This window comes from Nuphar pumila, chromosome 17, assembly GCF_984573655.1.
Source record: "Nuphar pumila chromosome 17, dmNupPumi1.hap1.1, whole genome shotgun sequence".
NCBI lineage: Eukaryota > Viridiplantae > Streptophyta > Magnoliopsida > Nymphaeales > Nymphaeaceae > Nuphar > Nuphar pumila.
This window is the reverse complement of record NC_143265.1, coordinates 75011961-75034427: the sequence shown is the minus strand read 5'-3', so window position 1 is coordinate 75034427 and position 22467 is coordinate 75011961. Positions and strand designations below refer to the sequence as shown.

The 22467-nt window shown below is 42.1% G+C and overlaps 1 protein-coding gene across 2 annotated transcripts in view; it reads right to left on the bottom strand.

Annotated features, from left to right (window-relative positions):
* The window catches only part of LOC149812244 (putative LRR receptor-like serine/threonine-protein kinase At1g67720), a 121367-nt gene that overhangs the window by 57740 nt on the left and 41160 nt on the right, over positions 1–22467 (bottom strand). For both annotated transcript variants that reach the window (XM_089993592.1, XM_089993593.1), the window contains exons 3-9: positions 16912–17443; positions 14672–15174; positions 14398–14530; positions 14210–14281; positions 14074–14142; positions 13927–13998; positions 13515–13583 (exon numbers count right to left, since the gene is read on the bottom strand). In XM_089993592.1, coding sequence (XP_089849718.1) covers positions 13515–13583; positions 13927–13998; positions 14074–14142; positions 14210–14281; positions 14398–14530; positions 14672–15174; positions 16912–17443 — 1450 coding nt within the window. The remainder of the gene's footprint in view (positions 1–13514; positions 13584–13926; positions 13999–14073; positions 14143–14209; positions 14282–14397; positions 14531–14671; positions 15175–16911; positions 17444–22467) is intronic.

The following is a 22467-nucleotide window of genomic DNA, read 5'->3' as shown; positions in this document are numbered from 1 at the left end:
TCTACTATCAAGGTGAAATCAGAAATGGGATGTAACGCATGAATTGCGATGAGACAGGGGATCAAAGGTAAAGCAGGATATGAATTACAATATACCATACTGTCAAGTTCCAACATGAAAAAAAAAAGGGGAAGATGCAAATAATAAAAAAAAAAAATTGTTGGAATTATTCTATTCCATTATTATTGCACAGAGATGGATTGAGGTTGCTATTTGCACCTCAACACCATCGATGGTGCGTCAATGGGGTAAAAACAGATAAAAGAAAGAAAAAAAAGAAAAAGAGCAAAATCCAAAAGGAAACCAAAATTTACAAAGGGGAAGAAGGGATTCTTACTTGATTTGAGAGAAGGATCTGAAACTTCTTCTCTTGCTAAAGGAGGGATACCAGGGGAATCTAAAGGGGCTTCGAGTGAGATGCAATGGAATCAATGGATGGACTGTTGCGTTTCCCTCCTCTTCAGAACCGATCTCCTCCCCCTTTAGAGGCTTGGACGCCTCCTCTTTAAAGAAAATCGCAACTCGGTGGTTGAAGATGGAAGGTGAGGAAGAAAGAGGTTGTTTGAAGATGGAGGGTAGGCAAGCGAGAGGGGAAGAAGCTGTTGGAAAATTTTCTAAAATTCCCAGGGGGGGCTCCTTTTCAGAACTTTTCTTAAAAAATGGTTAAAAGGGAGGTTTTTGGCAAAAATTCAATTTTTCAAGTTTTAAAACCATTTACCTTCCTCAATTTTTTTATTTTTATATTGCTTTTTCCATTTTTTTTGTATTTTTATAGCAGAAAACTAAGGTTTTAAAAGAAAACAAAGTTTTAAACACTAAATTTTTGTATTTTTCTGAGGAATATTTACAAAAGTATTTTTCTGAGAATTTTAGACCATTTCGGGGAAATTTCTTCAGAAGAATGGGTTTTGACCCAGGTTTTGAGAAAATGTTCGAGTTTTGACACTCGAATCGAGAAATACAATGTGATGGACCCAAACGGCTATCGAATGGACTGTCCGAGCTATTTAAAGGCTATTTTTGGTATTTTTTTTTAATTTAAAGTTTGAACAAGGAGACTCAGATTTTGATCTGACAATGGATCCAGATCCAAAATCAATTTAAACATATGACATGAATTTAATTTCAATAAAACTAGAGCAATGGACTAGAATTTAAATTTGAAATGACCCATTTGCTCAGAAAATGAATTTAGGGGCAAAAAGGGAATATTTAAAAGATTTTGAAAAATTTGGGGTGTTCACACTCATCATAATCTGGATGTACTCTAAAGAGAACATAATAAGGAGACTGGTTCTCAAGAATAGGCATAGGGAGACGATTTATCACATGAGTGGCAGTATGAAAAGCTTCTGTCCAAAGACTAATGGGCACGTTAGAGCCATGCATCATGCTCATTGCACTCTCCACAATATGTCTATGTTTACGCTCAGCAACTCCATTTTGCTGTGGAGTGTATGGGCAAGAAACTCTACGATGTATCCCATTATCTTGAAGAAAATCTAAAAATTCTTTAGAGGAATACTCACCACCCCCATCACATTAGAGAATTTGAATATTTTGAGAGAATTGGGTTTTAACGTAGGCATGAAAATGACGAAAGATAAGGGAAACCTCTGATTTGTGTTTCATAAAGAATATCCAGGTAAAGCGAGAAAAGTTGTCAATAAAAGATACGTAATATTTACTTCCAGAAGAAGAAGGATTGGGGGTTGGGCTCCAAACATCAGAACATATTATCTCAAAAGGCATGGAGGCTCTTTTATTTATTTGATGAAAGGGAAGTATTTGACTTTTGCAAACCTGACAACTGGAACACATCTTATTCTTCAACGAAGGTGGAACAGACTCTGGAAGAAATCCATTGGACACTAATTTTTCAATAAAGACTTGACTACAATGACCAAGACGAGAATGCCAAATTTCTGGCTTATTACATTGAGATATACTTAAAACACTTCTAGAGACATGATCAGAGTTGGAAGGCTTCAGAACATTGGAGGCTGGATCTTCATTAAAGATATACATGTTTCCACGTCGCTCTCCTTTAGCGAACGTCTTCTTCGTTTGAAGATCCTTGACAAAGACAGAAGTAGGAGTAAATTCAACAGATGAATTGGTAGAATCAACAAGCTTGGAAACAGAGACTATATTTTTCTTTATATTTGGTGCATGCACAACATCAGATAAAGGAATGGACAAAGATTCAGACAAAGGAATGAAGACGTTGCCTACGTTTGAGATAGAGTGGTGAGTTCCATCTCCAGTTACAATATTAGATTTTCCAAAATAAGAGATCAAGGTAGAGAACTTACCTCCATTGCCAGTGACATGAGCAGCTGCCCTAGAGTCGACATACCATATTCCATCATCATTCTACTTCAGGTTCAAGTTAGCCATAGCTGACAAGAGAAGATCCTTAGCATCATCACTGACACGAAAGGTACCCGCAGATCCTGATGTAGCAACATTTCTATTGTTTTGTATTCTATTGTGATTTTAAGGATTCTGAGGATTGAACCAACAATTGGCTTTGATGTGGCCACGTTTGTTGCACTGGTAACACGTGGGAACATTCCCTGTCAGACTGGGAGTGACATTTGGTGTAGGTAGCAACCCACGTCCACCCTGGATTTGTACTCCCCTACCCTTGTTGCCACGCCCTCCTCGTGTACGATCAGCAGTCATCCCGGTGGCAAGAACATCATGCATAGATGATTGCCCTGTTGAAGCATCAGAAATGCTTTTCAAGGACATCTCATACTGGAACAGTTTAGCACGCAAATCTTCAAAACTAGGTAACATAGGCAAGCACAGTAAGGAAGTCACAAGGACATGATACTCTCATCCCAAGGCATTCAGGGTCTGCTGCACTTTTTCTTTATCGGACACTGGATATCCAACAATGGCTAGTTGATCTGTGATGCTTTTGACTTGATTTAAGAACTCAATAATAGTCATTGTCCCTTTTTTTAAAAGCTGGAATTCGCGCTTGAGAAACAACACCTTAGCCTCTGATATTTGAGCATAAGTCTGAGCTAGATTCTCCCACAATTCTTTAGTTGTACAATCATCAGGAATAGAAACAAGTACTTCTTGTGTCAGTGTAGAAGTAATGTACGCGACGAGAGCTTGATCGCGCTTCATCCAAGTAACAAAGTTAGGATCACGAACAATGTTTGGTAAGTTTCCATCTTCTTTTGCTTCTTGTGGAATAAATTTTGGAGGCATTGGAGTAGAGCCATCCAAGTGGCCTGAAAGATCTTGGCTTCGGATGAAGGGAGTGATTTGACGTTTCCAGGTCAAATAATTATTGGTATTCAATTTTTCCGAAACTAGCTGTCCAAGAAAATTGGAGGAAAGCCCCGAGCTGACTGAATTGTCCATTTGCAAACTTATGATAGAGAACAGTTTTGTGGTAGGGCCCGGCACACAAAGGAGATTATGTCACTAGTCACGACAGAGTAATGGAGAATCAAGAAAGAGGAAAACAACTTTAAGTCAGCAAATCTGCGTAGGGTTCAGATCTGACTCAATCAATGAGAAATGCAAACAATGATAGATAACAGTGGATAAAAGAAAAGGAATGTAAAGACTCTATTGCTGCGTGCTTGAGCAAATCTGTATAGGGTTCAGATCAGACTCAATCAATGAGTTGCGTGGACCAAGAAGATGTGAAAACAGAAAAAAAAACACGAATGACGTGAACAGGAGGTGTTCACGTGACCAGGGTGTTTAAGTGACCAGAGCTGAGTTGCGTGGACCAAAGCAAAAAAAATAAAAATAAAAGGGACTTGTGTGACCAGACTGTACCAGGTGTCACGTGAGATGAGGAATCAAAACTGTTCCAGGGCAGCTTTATTCAGATGAGACAGAAATGATGAGACAAGAAGAATAAAGGAGTAAAACCTGACAAGAAGAAAGAGGGTGCAGCCTTATTCAGATGAGACAAGAAATAAAGGAGTAAAACCTGATGGCTAGAAGACAAGGGTGCAGCTTTATTCAGATAAGACAAACTTGATGGCTAGAAAACCAAGATAAAAGTGCAGCTTTATTCAGTCAGCAGCCTTGCGTGAGACAAACTGGAAGACACGAAGTTGGAGAACACAACTTTGATGAGAAGGTGAACACAACTTTTCTCGGTCCCGATGAAGGCCCTTTTTATTCCCAGAGGGGTCGATGCTCTGATACCATGTGAAAACTGCTGCAAGGATTGAGAAATAAGAAGAAAAAAAGAAGAAAGATAACTCGGGTACCTGTTAAGAATTGGCCGCCACACTGATCTCTCTATTCTGCTGTTAAGTTTAATAGGGTTACAACTTCTTTTGCATGGACAAAATTGCCCTGCATTAGTAATACAAAATACATAAATATACATGTGATATGGATCCATCAATGGATCCATATCCGATCCATATTCTAATACCTTTATCCTATGATTTACATCTCCATCAATTTCTCCATACTTTTAAATGATAGATCCCAAATATTTGAAACAATCATCCACCGGTAATGTAACGCCCCAAATTTCGAACTTGCGAACCTTTTCAGAAAAACATGCAAGAGACTAGAAATATCTCTTTCCTTCAGAGTTTGTTTATGAAATCAGTGGAAGATTTTTCTTTTGATAAATCATAAGGCAAGCTGACAACTTTGGGCATGTTAGCTAAAAGAACCAAAACTCACAAGATTCGGATATCCCAAGGAAAATCTGATACAAACCCATAGCGTCCAGGACGCGAGCTAAGCGCAGGAAGAAGAAGTCTTGAAGCCATCTTGCAATCGCGCCATCGCCTGTGGAGTACTAATCATCACCTGTACCCATAGAATGGGTTAGTTTCGCGAAAAACTAGTAGGTGCACAAGAGAGACTATAAGAAACTGAATTAAGAACATTTAATTCAGTAGGTTACACCGTTCAAAGCAGATATGCAGTTAAACAGGTAAGCAATGCAAGCAGGTGAATAGTGCAACGCGTAAGTAGTCCAAACAGTAAGCAGTTCAAAGCAAGTAAGCAGTGCAACTGACAAATGCAGCATACGATTCAATTGATCGTAGGCTGTGAACCACCATGCAACTAGCTTGTTCTCGTTCCTAAAACGAGGTCTCTGCATTGAATCAGTATCAAGACATCGTTTGTCGCTCTCACGACTTCTAACAAACGCTTTTTCCTGAACAACCTTAATTTATTCCCATCTCTCAAAGCCTCACGCGGCCAACAGTCACTGGTTATGACTCACTAAGGCGTCATACTTTCTCAGAAAAGCCCACCCTTCCGTAGGAGGTCCAAAACATGATCACTAACTCAAATCGCTAACGATCTGATTCTCACACCCGAGTCATGCATGTAATCATGCTAAAACAGAAAGCTGAAACTATGAATTCATAGTTGGCCATCACAAACAATCTCAGAAGATCATCACAGCTCACTATAGCTTTTTATGGTAAGCAAAAACACAAGATCCACGTCGGATCATTCGGTCCGAGAGATATACGACTGGACAAGGAATTATCGCCTTAGAGGGTATACCTGATCTTGGACCCTACACTTCCTCACAGGAGTTCACCGTCTTTGCGGCTACCCGTTCATGGACAGTGTACATCCTCACAGAGATCTCTCACTCTAACCGGGTCACTTAATCTGAGAAATGTATAACCCCACAGCGAAATCTTTGGGAAGCCGGTCCCCAACAAATGCCATATCCAATGAAAATCATTGTGATACACACATCAACACAAATGACCGCTCTCAGGGTCGATAGCCACTGATACAATCAACAAGATCAACGCTGGATCACCTGGTCTGGGAAATGTATAACCTCACAAGGAATTCCGCCCTAGATGGTATACCTGGTCTTGGACCATACACTTCCTCACAGGAGTTCACCGCCTTTGCGGCTACCCGTTCGTGGACAGTGTACATCCTCACAGAGAATCTACCACTCTAGTCGGGTACCTGGTCTTGATCATACACGCCCTCGCAGATAATCCTTTGGAGATCAGGTGCTCGACAGACACCCCACTCAGTGATACATGCATCAATAATTGACTGCTCCGAACCATTGACCGCCTCAGGGTCAGTAGCCACAATATGGGCACAAGCATGTATATCAGCGTTATGCATCGTATCACTTCACATAGAAGCATATAATCCTACGCATCGGGTTATTGCCACGAGGAACATTACAATCCTCAAATAGGACCTCAAAGCATGCGTAAACGACACATGAGAACACGAAGATATGGCAATCCAGTTGATTCTATGGGTAAAGAGTAACTAACTCTACTCGTCAGCCAAACAAAACAACTGAATAAGATGAGCACTCATAACAATGCTCGTAAAACATACAATTATCATCAAATGGATCAGTCCATGAACAAGTAATTAAATTAATCGTAAGGCATAAACCATTGCATCACAAGCCATTCATAAGGAATCATACGACAACAGTTATATCACAATATGTAAGCAGCTTATAAGACAAGCGGCCACATCAATCCTAGTTGTCACCAGTTCATAGAGTACGAGCTGTATGCAATCACATCAATCATAAGAGATGCAAGCCAACAAGTGCTATGCTACAATAAGCACCAAACAGTTCGACCAAGGGATAAAGCAAGTCACATGCTAATATGTAGCAATTGACATAATGCTATTATTATAAGCATTTAACTAGTATGAGAAGCTCCTTATTACTCCGCAAAGAACCGCGTAAGCAGTTTAACAAACTAGAGTAACGCCTTGACAGGCGTGCACAGCTCAACGAGTGGCATACTGAACTACCGAGCGAGCAAGCGATTCAGTAGTGTAAGCGAGTCAGTAGTGCAAGCGAATCCGTAGTGCAAGCGAATCAATAGTGCAAGTGAATCTCACGACCAAAGGACCAGTGTGAACAAACCATATGTTTCGATAATTACTGGCCTGCGGGTACGCGCAGGCAAAACGTAGAAACAGCTGAGACTAGTTCGGGCGTCTGTTATTCTATGTATTTTCAATAACCCGAATAGCTAGTTGAGTCCGCTCCAAAGGGACGACTTTAGCCGAGAGAGGATTCCCCAAAGGAGGCAGTGTCACGGATGCATCCAACTTCTGCAGAAGTGTTGAGCTAACTATTGTAGCCCCTTTCCCCTAACTCCAATGACTGAAGAGGCCGGATCGTTGCCCGTAGGGTGGTTGTTAACAACCTGTCCATTGGAGTTTGTACCACTCTGTCCTCTCCCTTGACAGACACATAGAAGCGAATAGGTACGTTAGGGGTTGCTTAACTAACGACACATTCTATATTGCGGTCTTTAAACCACTCGAGCATCTTGCCTGTGAAGGCGAATGTGAGGCCATTTATGTGATTACAGCATTGTGCATTTAACACTGTTCGAGGTCGCACGACCGTCTCATCCGATCATCACAGTACTAGACGTGTGGTGCACGATTACAAGTACTCTAGGATGAAGAGGGTATAGCTCCTCAATAGAAGCCTCAACAGGATTGTTTCACAAAGATGTAAAGTTTATCAACTTTACTTTATCTTTTGAAACAGCAGTACCTTGTGCCAACATTATACATGTGATTATCTCGAATCACATCCGCTATCGGGGTATCTACATGTCTCGCATGACTCGATACCGACCTCGATAGACGGGATACGGGTTTCTCAACAAAACCCCTGCTAAGTAGCTCGCTCGAACCCCAACCCGTCTGCAGGACTGCATACTCGAAGAATCAGGATCCTTGCAAGGTATCCCTCTCCTTAGACGAGGATGTAACGCTAGCTCCCAACTCAACTCTCGTCGCAAGATCCTTGCAAGGTATCCCTCCACTTGCAGAAGTACCTGGGAGTTACCACCTAGGATAATTTATGGTAATCCCAATTCCCCTAACTCCGATGAGTGGGGAAGCCGAGTCTTTTGCCCGTGGGGTGGTTGTTAACAACCTGTCCATCGGAGTTTTTGTACCATCCATCCTCTCCCTTGATGAACCATGAAGATCGAATGGGTACGACGGGGTTTTCTTAACCGCCGCCCCATCCTACATGCTCTGGTCTATTAGACCCACTCGAGCATCTTGCCTGTGAAGGCGAATGGTCACCATTTATGTGATCTCCGCATTGTGCTAATTGCACGTATCGAGGTTGCTACAACCTCATCCTCCAACCATCGTAACCCACATGGGACGTACTTGTCCAAAAGTACGGTTGTACCTCCCTAGAGGTACGACTACGATGAGAGGGCAACATACAATGTTTTATAATTCTTTTGGGTTCATAAATGGCATATATTGCTCTTTGAGCAATTGGCCTGTGGAGACCAATATTATCACATTGAAATAAAGTGTTGATTTCCCATTTCAAGGTACTCCTGACCTCACATAAAATTTATACTGTACCTGCCTTGAGGTTCGGTTACCAAAAGCAATTGTAATGGTTTTCTCTCCAGAAATGAGTCTATTCACAAAGTTTACCTTAAGTATGTCATTTCAAAAGAATAAGCATGCAGAACAGACAATCACAAGTTAAGTAATCCTATAGGTAATCAGGTATGCCAATTAAACTATTTGATTCTTTCTAGAATGAGTCTACCCAAAGAATTTACGTTAAGCATGCAATTTCCAAAAGGATCAAAATGAGTAAAACTCTGACCAACCAATATTTCTTCAGATAAGCAGGTGTGTAAAATAACTATTTTATCTCAGAAGTCTTATTTTATTTTGTTCATACAAACTCTTCGTGCGACTTTCCCCTACCTCGGGATGTCGTGCAGCTGCGTGCGTCTACGCGTGTAGATGATACGAGGCTCAGGCCGCGGAGCCAGAGCGGGGTTCGATACGATGTCTGCAAAAGTGTGAGTATTCAATTATGATAATTTAATTTAATGGTGCGACGGGAGCAAGGGTAGGATTAGGTGACCGGGGATTTCGGCCCCTTCCAGACTGAACAATAAATGGCAGGGCCATCGGCCCCTGCCTGACGAAATAGCGAATGGCAGGGGCCTCGGCCTGTGCCTGACAAAATAGTGAATGGCAGGGGCCTCGGCCCTTGCCTGACAAAATAGTGAATGGCAGGGGCCTCGGCCCCTGCCAGACAAAAATAGCGAATGGCAGGGGCCTCGGCCCCTGCCTGACAAAATAGCTAATGGTAGGGGCCTCTGCCCCTGCCAAACAAGATCACGCATGGCAGGGGCCTCGGCCCCTACCTGACCAATAGGGAATGGCAGGGGCCTTGGGTCCTGCCTGGCACAAAAAATGAATGGCAAGGGCCTTGGCCCTTGCCTAACGAAAATGGGGAATGGCAGGGGCCCCAGCCCCTGCCTGACCAAAATGGGGAATGGCAGAGGCCCCAGCCCCTGCCTGACGAATCAAGGGACGGCAGGGGCCTCGACCCCTGCCTGGCAAATTCACGGAGCCGCAGGGGGTGTCTGGCCCCCTGCGTGCCGAGAAACAAGGGCAGCAGGGGGATATCCCCTGCCCTCCCAGAAGCTAAGAGGCGGCAGGGGGCGAGCCCCTGCCTACCGGGAAATAGGAAACGGCAATGGCATTGCCCCTGCCTACCGGAGATCGAGAGGCGGCATGGGCGGGGCTAACCCCTGCCAGCGAGAGAGAGAGAGAGAGCTCGGGACGGGGGTGACAGGGGGCAACCGACCTTCCGTCGGGTTCCCTATCACCCACAGAGGTGAGGGAGTGTCGTAGGGGCCATTGGTCCCCTGTCGGCACTCCGGCGCACCCCCAGAGGGAAGAGGGGACGGCAGGGGCCTCGCAGGCCACCTGTCGGCCCTCCGATGAGTACAGGAGAGGCGGGAGGGCGCAGCAGGGGTCGTGTGCCGCCTGTCGGCCTCCCGGCGAGGTGACAGAGAGGGAGGAGAAGAGGGAAGGTACTAACCTGGGAGGCGGTGGCCGGCGTCGGCGGCGTGCGCAGCAGGGAAGGAGGGGGGGTCGTCGCGAGGAGAATGAGGGCGGCGCGTTGGAGGCGAAGGACTGCGAGAGGGAGGCGTGCCTCCCCTCGCCCTCCTACATGGTTCTTTAAAGGGCCCAGGGGGCGATGAATGGGGAAACCCTCGATGGGTTTCCCTAATTCGCCCGATATCGCAGGGGGGAGTGTGCGGCGCTCGGGAGTGCTCGGGAGTCGGGTTACTTAAAACCCTAATGAAAAGGGCCCGACTCGGCCCGGGTCCAAAACATTTTTTTTTTGAAATGTGGGTTTTACACTGAGAGTTACCACCTAAGATAATTTATGGTAATCCCAATTCCCCTAACTCCGATGACTGGGGAAGTCGAGCCTTTTGCCCGTAGGGTAGTTGTTAACAACCTGTCCATCGGAGTTTTTGTACCATCCATCATCTCCCTTGATGAACTATGAAGGTCAAATGGGTACGACGGGGGTTTCTTAACCGCCGCCCCATTCTACATGCTCTGGTCTGTTAGACCCACTTGAGCATCTTGCCTGTGAAGGCGAGTTGTCACCATTTATGTGATCTCAGAATTGTGCTAAATGCACGCTTCGAGGTTGCTACAACCTCATCATCCAAACATCGTAACACACATGGGACGTACTTGTCTAAAAGTACGGTCGTACCTACCTAGAGGTACGACTACGATGAGAGGGCAATATTTAATGTCTTGTGATTCTTTTAGTTCATACATGACATGTATTGCTCTTTGAGAATTTGGCCTGTGGAGGCCGACATTATTTCATTTATATCAATAAAGTGTTGATTGCCCACCTCGAGGTACTCACTGACCTCTCGTAATATTTGTACCGTACCTGTCTCAAGGTCCGATTACGATAGCAATTTCGTGTGTTTCACGATGGATAACCCATCACAGTATTTCATAAAACAATAATATACTTGGCGTGCTAAATTACTAAGGAACAGGACATCTCAGACAAGTCCTGGGATCGTTGTGGATCCAAACATTTCTTCCGAGTAACCGCCTCGGGATACCAATAATTGCATCTAGCAACGCATACTAAATCACAAGCTTTATAAGCAGGAATTCATTCTCGAGGAGTCAGCCTTGCACAAGGAAACACTTCATCTCGAACTTTTAGTGCTTGTACACAATTTTGCACCTTTCCAAAAAGGGGCAAAATATGGTACGTGCACCAGTACACCCTACAAGGCTTGCCTGAGGGTGGCAACCAGCAAGGCATCTATAGTAACTTACAATAGTGAGCAAGGACAAAAATACATTAATAGGATCTCTGTAGAAATGAGTCTACCCATACAACATACATCAAGCGTGTAATTTCAAAAGAATAAGAACGAGGAAACGCAAAACAGACAATCACAAGTTAAGTAATCCTACAGGTAAGCATGTATGCAAAATAAACTTTTTTATCTCAGAATCCTTATATTTTATTTCATTCATCCAAAATCCTCGTGCGATTTTCCCCTACCTCGGGATGTTGTGTAGCTGTGTGCGTCTAGGAGTGTAGATAATACGAGGGTCAGGCCGCGGAGTGCGAACGGGACCCATTGCGTAAATCTGCAAGAGTGTGAGAGTTATCATGACATAGTTGTCAAAAAGAACGTAAAGGCAATGGTAAGACCTGCCCTGTCGGCGGAATCTGATGAGTGGCAGGGTCAAGGCTCCTGCTTAACAGGGAAAATAAAATGGCAATGGCCCAAGACCTCTGCCCGACCAAACGGCAAACAACGGGGGCATCGGCCCCTGCCTGACCAAATAACGAATGACAGGGGCCTCGGCCCCTGTCTGACAGGACAACGGATGGCAGGGGCCTCAGCCCCTGCCTGACAGAGCAGCGAATGGCAGGGGCCTCGACCCCTGCCTAACGAAAGCAATAAATGGCAAGGGCCTCGGCCCCTGCCTAACGAAAGCAATAAATGGCAGGGGCCTCGGCCTCTGTCTGACAGAACAGCCAACGACAGATGCCTCGGCCCCTGCTTCATGAGAGTAACAAATGGCAGGGACTTCGGTCCCTGCCTGATAAAACTAGATGACAGAGGCCTCGGCCCCTACAACCAATGAATGGCAGGGGCCTCAGTCCCTGCCAGACAAAACGGCAACCGACAGGGACCTCGACCCCTGCCTGACCAAACAAGGAATGGCAGGGGCGAGGCCCCTGCCTGACGAACGAAGGAATGGCAGGGGCGAGCCCCCAGCCTGACGAACAAAAGAATGGCAGAGGCGAGGCCCCTGCCTGATGATTGAATAATGGCAGGGGCCCCAGTCCCTGCCTGACGAAACAGTGGCGAAACTAGGGATGGCAGGGGCCTCAGCCCCTGCCTGACAGAGTCACGACGACAAAAAGGGAAAAAGAACTGCATGGCACAGGGGGAGCGGGAGGGTGAGACAGGGGGACGGCCGACCTCTCGTCGGTTGTCCGATAGCCCATTGAGAAGAGAGGGTGTCGCAGGGGCTACTGGCCCTTAACTGGCTCTCCGACAACCCCAAGAGAGAGGGGAAGACGACAGGGGGCCCGTAGGCCACCTGTCGGCTCTCCGATGGACACAGAGGGAGAGGGATTAGAAGACGGGGGAGGAGAAGGGGGAAAAAGGCGTACATGGGGAAGGATCGACGGCGGTGGTCGGCATCGTCGGTCAGCGTCGGCGTTGGTGTCGTGAACAGGGAACGAGAGGATGATCGGCGCGAAGAGAGCGAGGAGGAGGAGACTCGAGGGGGAGGCGTGCCCCCCCCTGCCTTCCTGCGATGCTCTTAAAGAGCTCCTGTGTCGTTTTTTTTTTAAAACCCGAACAAGGACGGGCCCGGACCCGACCCGGACCGGGTCCGATAATGATTTTTTTTTTTTAACCATGGGTTTTACAAAACCTGACCCATTGACACCCTTAGATATTTGGTCTTTCCAAAACTAACCAACTTTTGAAGTAGAGATTCAAATATAATATTGATACTCTTCACATCAATGATCTCATGTGGAAAAAGCAGCAGCCTGCAAGTTTATTATCTAGCAAACATTGCTAGCAAGATGAGGTCCCACTACCTGAATCGCATGATCTATCCATACTGTTGGATAACTTCGAGGAATTCTGAGATAGATGCTCCATCTCTATCCAATCTTTGACTCTACCCAATTGGCTATTCTAGTGGCCATGCACAAACGAAACACCAAAAAGGGCACTTATAAGGGACTGAGCATCTTTAAGCTGAATTTAGAGGATGAAGGATAAAAAAAAATAGTTGGATAAGAAGGCAGAGAGAAATAAAGTGAAGATTGTCTCAAGAGAATCTTCTTAGATATCAGCCTATGTGATGGGGGGACTCTCCAACAAGAGAGGGAACCATCATGTTAAAATCCCCAAAACAAGTTGAAAATGGGGTATATCTAGAGGATTCATGCTTCTTACCTCAAAATGAATCATTGGTGACCATAAATCCCTTTATATAGAGACTAAAAATAGGAGAGTGAAGCAACCTCTACAAGCTTATTATCCTATAATGAGCAGATAAGGAATTTATTTATTCTTTTGAAAACAGAAAATCCTGCTAATAATGGATAGCCCAAGTTCATTGAAGGTGAAGGTAGAGAAAACAATACCCACTTTAATGCAAGATTCCTATTGAGCAGACTACGAGGCACCACTCCAGACAGCATGTTATCTTGCAAGTACCTGAATTTTTCATAAGTAAAATGTTAGTAATGTGTTAAATAAGAAGTCATAGAAATTAACAGGAATTAACAAAAGCATCTTCAAATAATACACATTTGAAGAACATATATCTCTAATATGTAAATATGCTTCCCTACCACGCCAGAAGTAAAAATCTTTGATTTATTCATTATTAACAAGTTAAATCTATGTTAATCAAGCACTAAGATTTTGGGTCGAATGAGATAGCTGAATGATTAGGTTGCAATATCATAACGGAGGGGTCGGGTCTTGGGCTTGAATCCCACAGGGGTTGTCCCCAGCGTGCCTATTGAAAAACACAAGTGTTAAGGCTTCAACTTACACTTCCCTGAGGTTTGGTAAGGCTGCCAAGAATGAAGGCACTGCACCAGTTAGGAAGTTGTTCTCAAGATGACTGTAAGAAATAAATGCATCAGCCCTCCATCAAAAAGTGAAAAATAGCAAGACCAGTCATTGAAATGCTTATTACATGATCTTCAAATCGACGCATCCACTTAAGTCAGGCATTGGACCAGTGAGTGAATTGTTATTGAGCCACCTGAAACAATTAATTAGGCATCAAAAGTAGATATATCAACAAATGCATTAGATCTATTAACACTTACAACTCAACTAAGCCAGTCAAATTTGCCAGTTCTGGAGGAACATTCCCTGTCAAATTCTTTCCAGTTAAATGACTGCAAAAAGATGAAGCACTTGGAATCAGTTTAACGCATGACATAGCAAGAAGAGAATGAATAATAGTAAGCAACTAACCAAAAACATAAAGGAGAGAAACAGGAATTCAAATTACATTGATACTATTCTCGGCTGTTGATCCAATGTGCACTGCACCCATGACCAAGAAACTGGTAAGCATGGATCACCACCTTCTTGCGCCCAATCCGCTAGTGGATAAAGTGAACATAGACTAGCAACAATTAATGCTGTAGTTGTAAAAGCCTTACATTAGTTATTCCCACTAATTACAGTTTCTTTCTTGGTGGTATATCCACAAAACTCATTAAAGTAATTTTATCATGAAAGGATAAGTAATAAAAACATTGAAATCTAGAATGTGCACATACCATCTTGAGAACCACTATTAATCTGCACATATTTGTTTATTTCAAAAGCATTCAAGATAGGACCCCTGGATGAATCAGATGTTTTTACAAATTGAAATGTTAAAGGGTAAGGAAGGGATATGTTGGGGTATCCCGGTTCATACAACCTGAACCTGCCTGCATTTTCTTGAACATTTACTGAGGCTTCGCTGTACTCAGGCATGCCTGGAAGCACAAGCTTGAATTTCCTGGTTTCGTTCGGTCCCAAATCTTCAAGTTCGGCAAAGTAACAAACTGCCCAACCAAAACCAGGGAAACCCTCCAAATTCAATCGATAACTTAATGTTCCATTTTGACCAACTACTGCTGTTTGCATCACTTTCTCTGGTGGTCTGTCCTTTATGTCAACATATATGGACTTTCTAGTTGATACTTTAGAGGTTCCAGGTGCAACGTCAACAAGAAAATTTGCCCTTTTTGCAGAGTCAGACTCCCATATTCTATCAAATGGATCATCAGGATATCTGGAACATAAGAAGTAGAAAAGTGAAAACTTGATTAGTAAAAATATTGTCTTGGCAATTGAAATGTTATTGGAGTTTCAGAATTAATAGCATATTCTCATACAGCCAAACTATTCCCTGCTCACCAATTGCTACAAATAAGCACAATTTAAGATGCTATGGTTTATGTATATAAATTTATGTCACAAGAAATATTTCCAAATATTTTCGGAAGTTCCTCCAAGGGGTGAATCACTTTCTATCTTCCATCCCTGTGGTCTATGTAATCTCTATTTGCACTTAGCTTGTCAATAAAGTTGTAGCAGTAATTCTTTTCTGAGGAAATGTAACTCGCAAGTGCATATCATTTGAGTGGATGACATCAAACTTGGCCAAATCTTTTCCCTCCTAACAATTGTGAAATATTGTGGTTGCGCCTAGCGAATTGGCACCACCATTTAGGGATGCACAACGAGCCGAGCTAGCTCGAGCTCGACTCATTTAAGCTCGGCTTGAAGTCGTTCGGGTAGATAAATGAGCCGAGCTTGATCAGACAATCAAGCTCGGTTGAGCTCGATTAGCCCGATTAAGCTCCGTTTGCGTAGTTATATAATGCATAGAGTATAGCATATGTATAATTTATGTTTGCAAATTTAACACAATAAATGGCCTTGCTCAGATGGGTAAGGTGTTAGCCTTTTACGGAGGAGGTGGGTAGTTTGAAACCCACTGTTTTCAGTGCAGTTCAATTTTTTTAAATAAAAAAGCTCGGCTCGAGCTGAGCCGAGCCAAACACGAGTTCGACTCGGGCCGAGTCAAGCCAAGCTCAAGTTTGAATCGAGCCGAGTTTGGACAAAAGTTGTTCAAGCTTGGCTTGGCTTGAGCTTGAGCTCAAGCCAAGCTTGAACAGCTATTTTTTTATTCGAGCCGAGCCGAGCCAGCCTAAACTCCCCTCGAACTCGGCTCATGTGCATCCCTACCACCATTGGAATTTTGGAAACTTTAAGAGGACCATAAGCTACACATATAATTAGTAGTTCAACTATTTAAAAAATATATCTTCTAAAAAAAGAGGAGCAGTTTTTATAAACTTTTTTTTTATGACAAGGAACCCCCCGCCGAAGCGAGGGAAAACCCCGGGTGGGGCCCACAACCACCCTGACTTATGTGGCCCACCTCAGAAAACTACAGACACAACCGTGCACCAGCGGGGTTTGATCCGGGGTCTTCAACTCAACACCTTCACAACCAGCCCGCTGGCCATGTGGGCGACCCCCGTGGATAATCACAGTGATGTCAACAAATTCAAGGCATAACATTGGTAAGAACTGTTAGGGGGTAAAAAAAGCTTTGCAAACTTTATGGTACACTAAAAAAGGGTACAAATGAACACCCACCCACCCATACAATCGGCACAAGTGCACGTGTTTTCAAGCCCAAAACAGGTTATGTTGGAAAACACAGAACTTTAATAGATCATAAAATTGAATCCATAAAATCCCCATCCATAACTTATTGAACCATAAAATAACCAAATCACATTAACTAGTAGTCTCATTATACAAGAAGTGGAACCATCGGACACATGTTCATGGTCAATCTTAATGTTCAGATGTTTCATGAAAAAGAACCCATGAAACCATCTGAGGAAGGTTATTAAAAAATGTTTTGTGCATGGATATATTAAATACACCAACACTAATGAGTGGATGCATGAGGAAAAATAATGGACCCACTACAAAATAGCAAAAGTAATACCTGATGGGCAGAGTGTCTTCAGCCCCAAGATTAACTCTTACTGAAACTCTAAGAAAATACTGAGTTTCCAACTCAGTATAGTACATTGAATCATTAAACTGTCGAAGCTCAAGTGTAGAAATAAATGGAACTCCAGTAGAAGCATTAGATAGGCACACACTAATTGAATCTGAAGTGGCTAAGAAGATCAACTCCCGAACTTCTATAGTATTTGGATTAGAGAATTCAACTGTTGACCAAAGAGTTGCTCCAATTGTGATGTCAAACGTTGGATAGACATTGTTATTGTCAAATTTCCCATACAAAAATGTTGCTCTTACAAGATAGCGAATTCTAGATTTAACATCTAGTGTATAACAATACTTCCTAGTATCTGGAGGGAAGTGTCTGAGTGTCTGATACTGCTTCCGGTTCTCACCTACTACAGAAATATTTGCTGTTTCACCATAGACATTTTTATTATCTGGAATCCACTCAAGACCAATTTCATCAGTATAGTTCTCTGTACCGCCACAATCAATGCTTATAAAGCCTGTCCATTATTAAGTTAGCAACATTTTAAGAACAGAACTGAAGATAAAAACACTTTTAACATGCTGTACTTATGGCATTCCAAAACAAACTAACATAAGGAATTAATGGCAGTGAAAAGGTGAAGGAATCAAATGAGTATAAACAAATAAACTATACATGAAAAGCAATCATTAGGACACAATCCGCATGTTATAACAACAGCCTTCATTTCCTGAGATCTGCAGAAGTTGTGATGACTACAGAACAGGAATAATGGCATAGGATGATAGGACCATATCTCAAAGTCTTAGAAACATAAATTATTGATAGAACAAGATCATGCAGTGGTTTTTCTCTTGCACAATTTTTCTCCGAAAATGAATCATGATAGTGACAAAGTAGGTCATCAGCCAGACAGAGGAACCAAAGACTGAGAGTTCCATTCTTTCAGTTGATTGTGATGTGAATCTAATGGTACACTGAAAAAGATAATTTGGTGTGCAACACATCTAGTACATCCTTGAATGTGTTATATGTTAAGATATACATATACGTGTGTGTGTGTATATATATATATATATATATATATATATATATATATATATATATATATATATGTATATGTATATTTCGGTCTTTTCTCTGTAACAGGTGTCAGCCCATTAGGGGCTGACATTTCTGTATTTTATTTCATGTATTTATTTTTTGTCTTTTTAACTCCGCCTGTGTATAACTGTTTAGTTATACACTGCCGGTCCCAAGCCCGGATAAAGGAGGAGGGTTGCGGTAGTGTGAACACCCCAAATTTTCCAAAAAAGTCCAAAATATTCCCTTTTTACCCCTGACTTCCGTCTTCTGAGTAATCGGGTCAATTTTTAACCAAAATTCCCTTCATTCCTTGGATTCGCTAGAATTCGGACTCAAAGTTTTATCACTGATCCAGTTTTTTGTGTGATCCGAATCGGATCCAAACCATGGTTGCCAGTTGAGGAAGCGGGAGCGGGAAGCGATACAGGAAGCGGGAGCGGGAAGCGAGGCACTTTCAAAATTTTAGGAAGCGGGGAAGCGTGGGACCACTTAGGACCGATTCGGGAAGTGTCTCGGAAGCGACCTAGGAAGCGTCTCGGAAGCGACCTAGGAAGCGCCTCGGAAGCGAGGGGGAAGCGAAAAAATAAAAATAAAAAATAAAAAATACAAAAAAATTGAAAAAAACAGAGGAAGCGTGGGGGAAGCGAGGGGGAAGCGAGGAGGAAGCGTGGGGGAAGCAAGGGGGAAGCGTGATGAGAAGTGTGCTTCCCATTAAAGGGAAGTGCGTCCCCCATTAAAGGGAAACGCGTTCCTATGATATGATCTTAGCAAACACTTGGTTTAGGAAGAGAGAGTCTCACCTAGTAACATTTAAAAGTGGAGTTAATACAAGTTAGATAGATTTTTTCCTACTTAGAAAGAGAGATAGGGGTTGTTGCATCGATTGTAAGGTTATACCAGTGATGATGCATAAAATACTCGTAATGATAATATATTTTTATTGCATAAACGCATCATTTATAGGTTTAAAACCCACACTTAGATGCATTTAGATGTCATTGAGCTACGGTTTGAATTTCGTTTGAATCAGACTTAAAACGAGAGAGATATCGCATTTTTAGTGAAGCGGGTCGGACCTCGGGGCAAACCGGGACATTTCGGATCCAAAAGGGCCATTTGGGCCTCAGATCTGAGCCAAAATGTATCCATTTCAACCCATATTAGCCCCATCCATGATTTTGCAAAATAATTTTTAAAACCCCCCTCAAAAAGGGCGCCCAGCAATACTTTTTATTTTAATCTTTCATTTGGAAATAGCAAAAATATTGGTTTTTGCTATAAAACATAACAAAAACCCTAGGCAAATCGTTTTTGCCTAGGGATTTGCGCCCCCAAACCTGAGTCTCACTCCAGCCATCGTCTTCCTCCTTCACAAGTCGCCCCACCTTCTTCCTCCTTTGGGTTTGCTTGGATTTTCCAAGCAACTTCATTGAAACCGCCCCTCTTTCTTCCATTTCTCTTCGTTCAAATCTTTCATGCTTCTCCCCTTGCTGTGACTAAGACTACATGTTGTGCTTTTGCAGGTTGAGGCAGTCAATGGAGTGCGCCATCCATGGTTGGGGTGTCGTCTGCCCCTCCATGGCTAGCCGATTCTACCCCTTCGGCTCTCTACACCACCCGCATAGCCGGTTCTTCACGCCACCTTCGGAGCCTTCATCCTGCGTCTTCCAGCCAACTGCAGTAAAGTGAGTATAGCACAGCACCACCGAAGGCAACTGGGCACAATTCCTAGGCAGATTCCGCTCTACCTCATCCTCCCATTCATCGGACAACCCCAAGGTGCGGTTTGTCTTGCCTTTCCCCTTGCTTTTAGATAAAACCCCATATGCATGTGCTTGTTTTTCAGTTGTTTGCATTTTTACTGTTTTTCCAGCCTTAGTGTATAGTTGGTGTGTCGAACAACACCATAGATCGAGTCTAAGTAATAGTGGTAATTGCTGTTTTATTACTTTTGCTGTTTTGGAATTAAATAAGGTCGATTTTCTCTATTGTGCCAAAATCGGCTAGATTCAATCTAGCCGGTTGATGTATTTTTAGTAGCTTAAATAGTCCAGCTATTTAGTTTATTATGTGTAGATTTTTAATTCGGTAGAGGTGTTTTTGTTATGAAAATATGTCATATTTATGATTTTGCAAATGCCTAAAATCGGGTAGAAGTGATTCTACCCGATTTTCGTATTTTTGTGTTGTGTAATTAGAGCATGTTAACTAATTCCTGTATTAACTGCAATTCTGTAAATATCCCCTTTGCTGATTAATAAATTAACTAGGTTGCTTTTGTTTAGATTTGATCATGTGTTAATCGGAATCATAATTTGGTATTGCTTGTAGCCTTTGCACAATAATCGATTTTTGTGCTTTGTGTCTTATTGACATTAGAGTGTCATAGGTGTTTAGTGGTTTTGGCAGTAGATTTAAAGGTTTTAATCTCTATAGACTCACTGTTAATTAGCTCAAATTCGTGAGTAATTCAGCATTACATTATGGTTTACTTGCTATTGTTCAATTCATATTCCAATAGTAGATTTGTTTCAGACGGGTTGTACAATTAGCATATAGACTGTGGTTCCAGTCCTTAACAACAATTTTGTGTTAGTGTAATGGCTGATTAGTAGGTTATCCTAGTGTTTTGTTAGTATTGTAGTTTATAGTAATATAGTTTTAATTGAGTAATTAGTTTGGTCTTGTTTTAGCATTAACTGTGTATGATAATTTAGTTTTAGTTTTAGTTTTCTCAGGTTTAAAGTAATGTTTAACATAGTTTCATTTACTGATATTTAGTTAGTTCATAGGTCCGTATGACTGTTTTTGAATGGGTCTTAATTCAATAGTGCATAAATTGGATTCCTTGATATGAATAGTGCATTCAAGAAAACACCAAATTTTTGTACCAACTTGCAATCATCATTTTATTCGCAATTTTCTGAGTTTTTCAGAATTTACTACTCTATTTTATTCATTAGTGTGTTAATTGTCTACAAACCAAAAATCAGCTCATTTCGAGTTGATTTGGTTTGCCTTTTAAGCGTTTTTCAAAAATAGGTTTTTCGCGATTTTAGATTTCGGGTCAAACGATTCTAGAATTTGTATCGAACTTGAAACGCTTGTATCCGGAGTTTCCGGATGAGTTTTTCAATTCCGTAAAGTCTGACAGACTCTTGTATCTTTCAGAAAGAGAAAAAAAGAAAAATATTTAGAATTGTACTTTATTTTCCCCGTCAAATTCATTGTTTGCAAAAACCTATCAGAGTCCCATTTTGCACTATTTAAGGGCAAATCAGTCATTTAGCTAGTTGATTGATTTTACATAGTTTTTAGTGTTTTCTAGCATGTAGTTAGTGAATTAACAGTAGTAGACTAGTAGAGTTTGTTAATTAGTCAGTTTAGATAGAAATTATAGTTTTATTTATCCTTGTTTTTAATTATAGTTTAATGTTGTAATTAGTTCAGAAGTAGTCGTAGATGTAATCTAGAATTAATAATTGATTATAGACTGACTTTTTATTTTTGTTGTGTTAGGTTGATAAGTTAGAAATAGATCATTAGGTGTATTCACAATGTGAGTGCGAAGGCATATGTGGCAAAAAGACAAAATTGCCCCTGTCGATCCGAAGAAGACTTAGCAATCTATTTCAGTTCATTTTCATTTTTAGTTTGTAATTCAATTAGAATCATATTGTTAACTTAGTTGTAAACATTTGTGATATTAATAAATTAAAATTTTAGATTTAATTTGAATGTATCCCGTTCCCTGAGGATTCGACCAGTACTCACCACGAAAGTGGAAAGTCGGTTTTTATTATTTTTGGTTGACGATTTTCCAAATGATTTTCTTGAAAATAATGTTTTAAAAATACATTGCTAAAAGGCCAACCAACCGAACGAGGATGTCAAATTAGCTATTAAGGTTAAAAGAGAGTGTTATAGAAATCTAAGTAAGAGTCGTGATAATGAGAATTTGGAGAAGTATATGATAGCAAAGAAGGAAACTAAAAAAGTAGTTCGAAATGCGAGGGATAAGGTATATAAGGAGGTATATGACAAGTTGGATACCAAAGAGGGCGAGAAGGATATTTATAGGTTTGCAAAGATGAGAGATAGGAAATCGAGGGATCAGGGTATGGTTAGATGTATCAAAGATGAAACGCAAAGGGTTTTAGTCAAAGAGGAGGAGATTAAGGAGAGATGAAAAGATTATTTTGATAAGCTATTTAATGGAAGTCATGCTCAGGATCTTGGAGACTTCTCCATTCCTTTTCATGAGATGTGTAAAAATCAGTTTAAAGAAAAAAAAATGGGGACCCGAGTCGGGTCTGGACCCGACCCGGATCCATCCCCGAGCCAACCCTGCCCATCGAAAGGGGGCTTTCAGGGGCTGGCCGTGGGCGACACACAGGGGGCCGCCCGCCCCCCTGTGTGTTATAAGAAGGCAAGAGGGGAGAGGGGAGGGCTTAC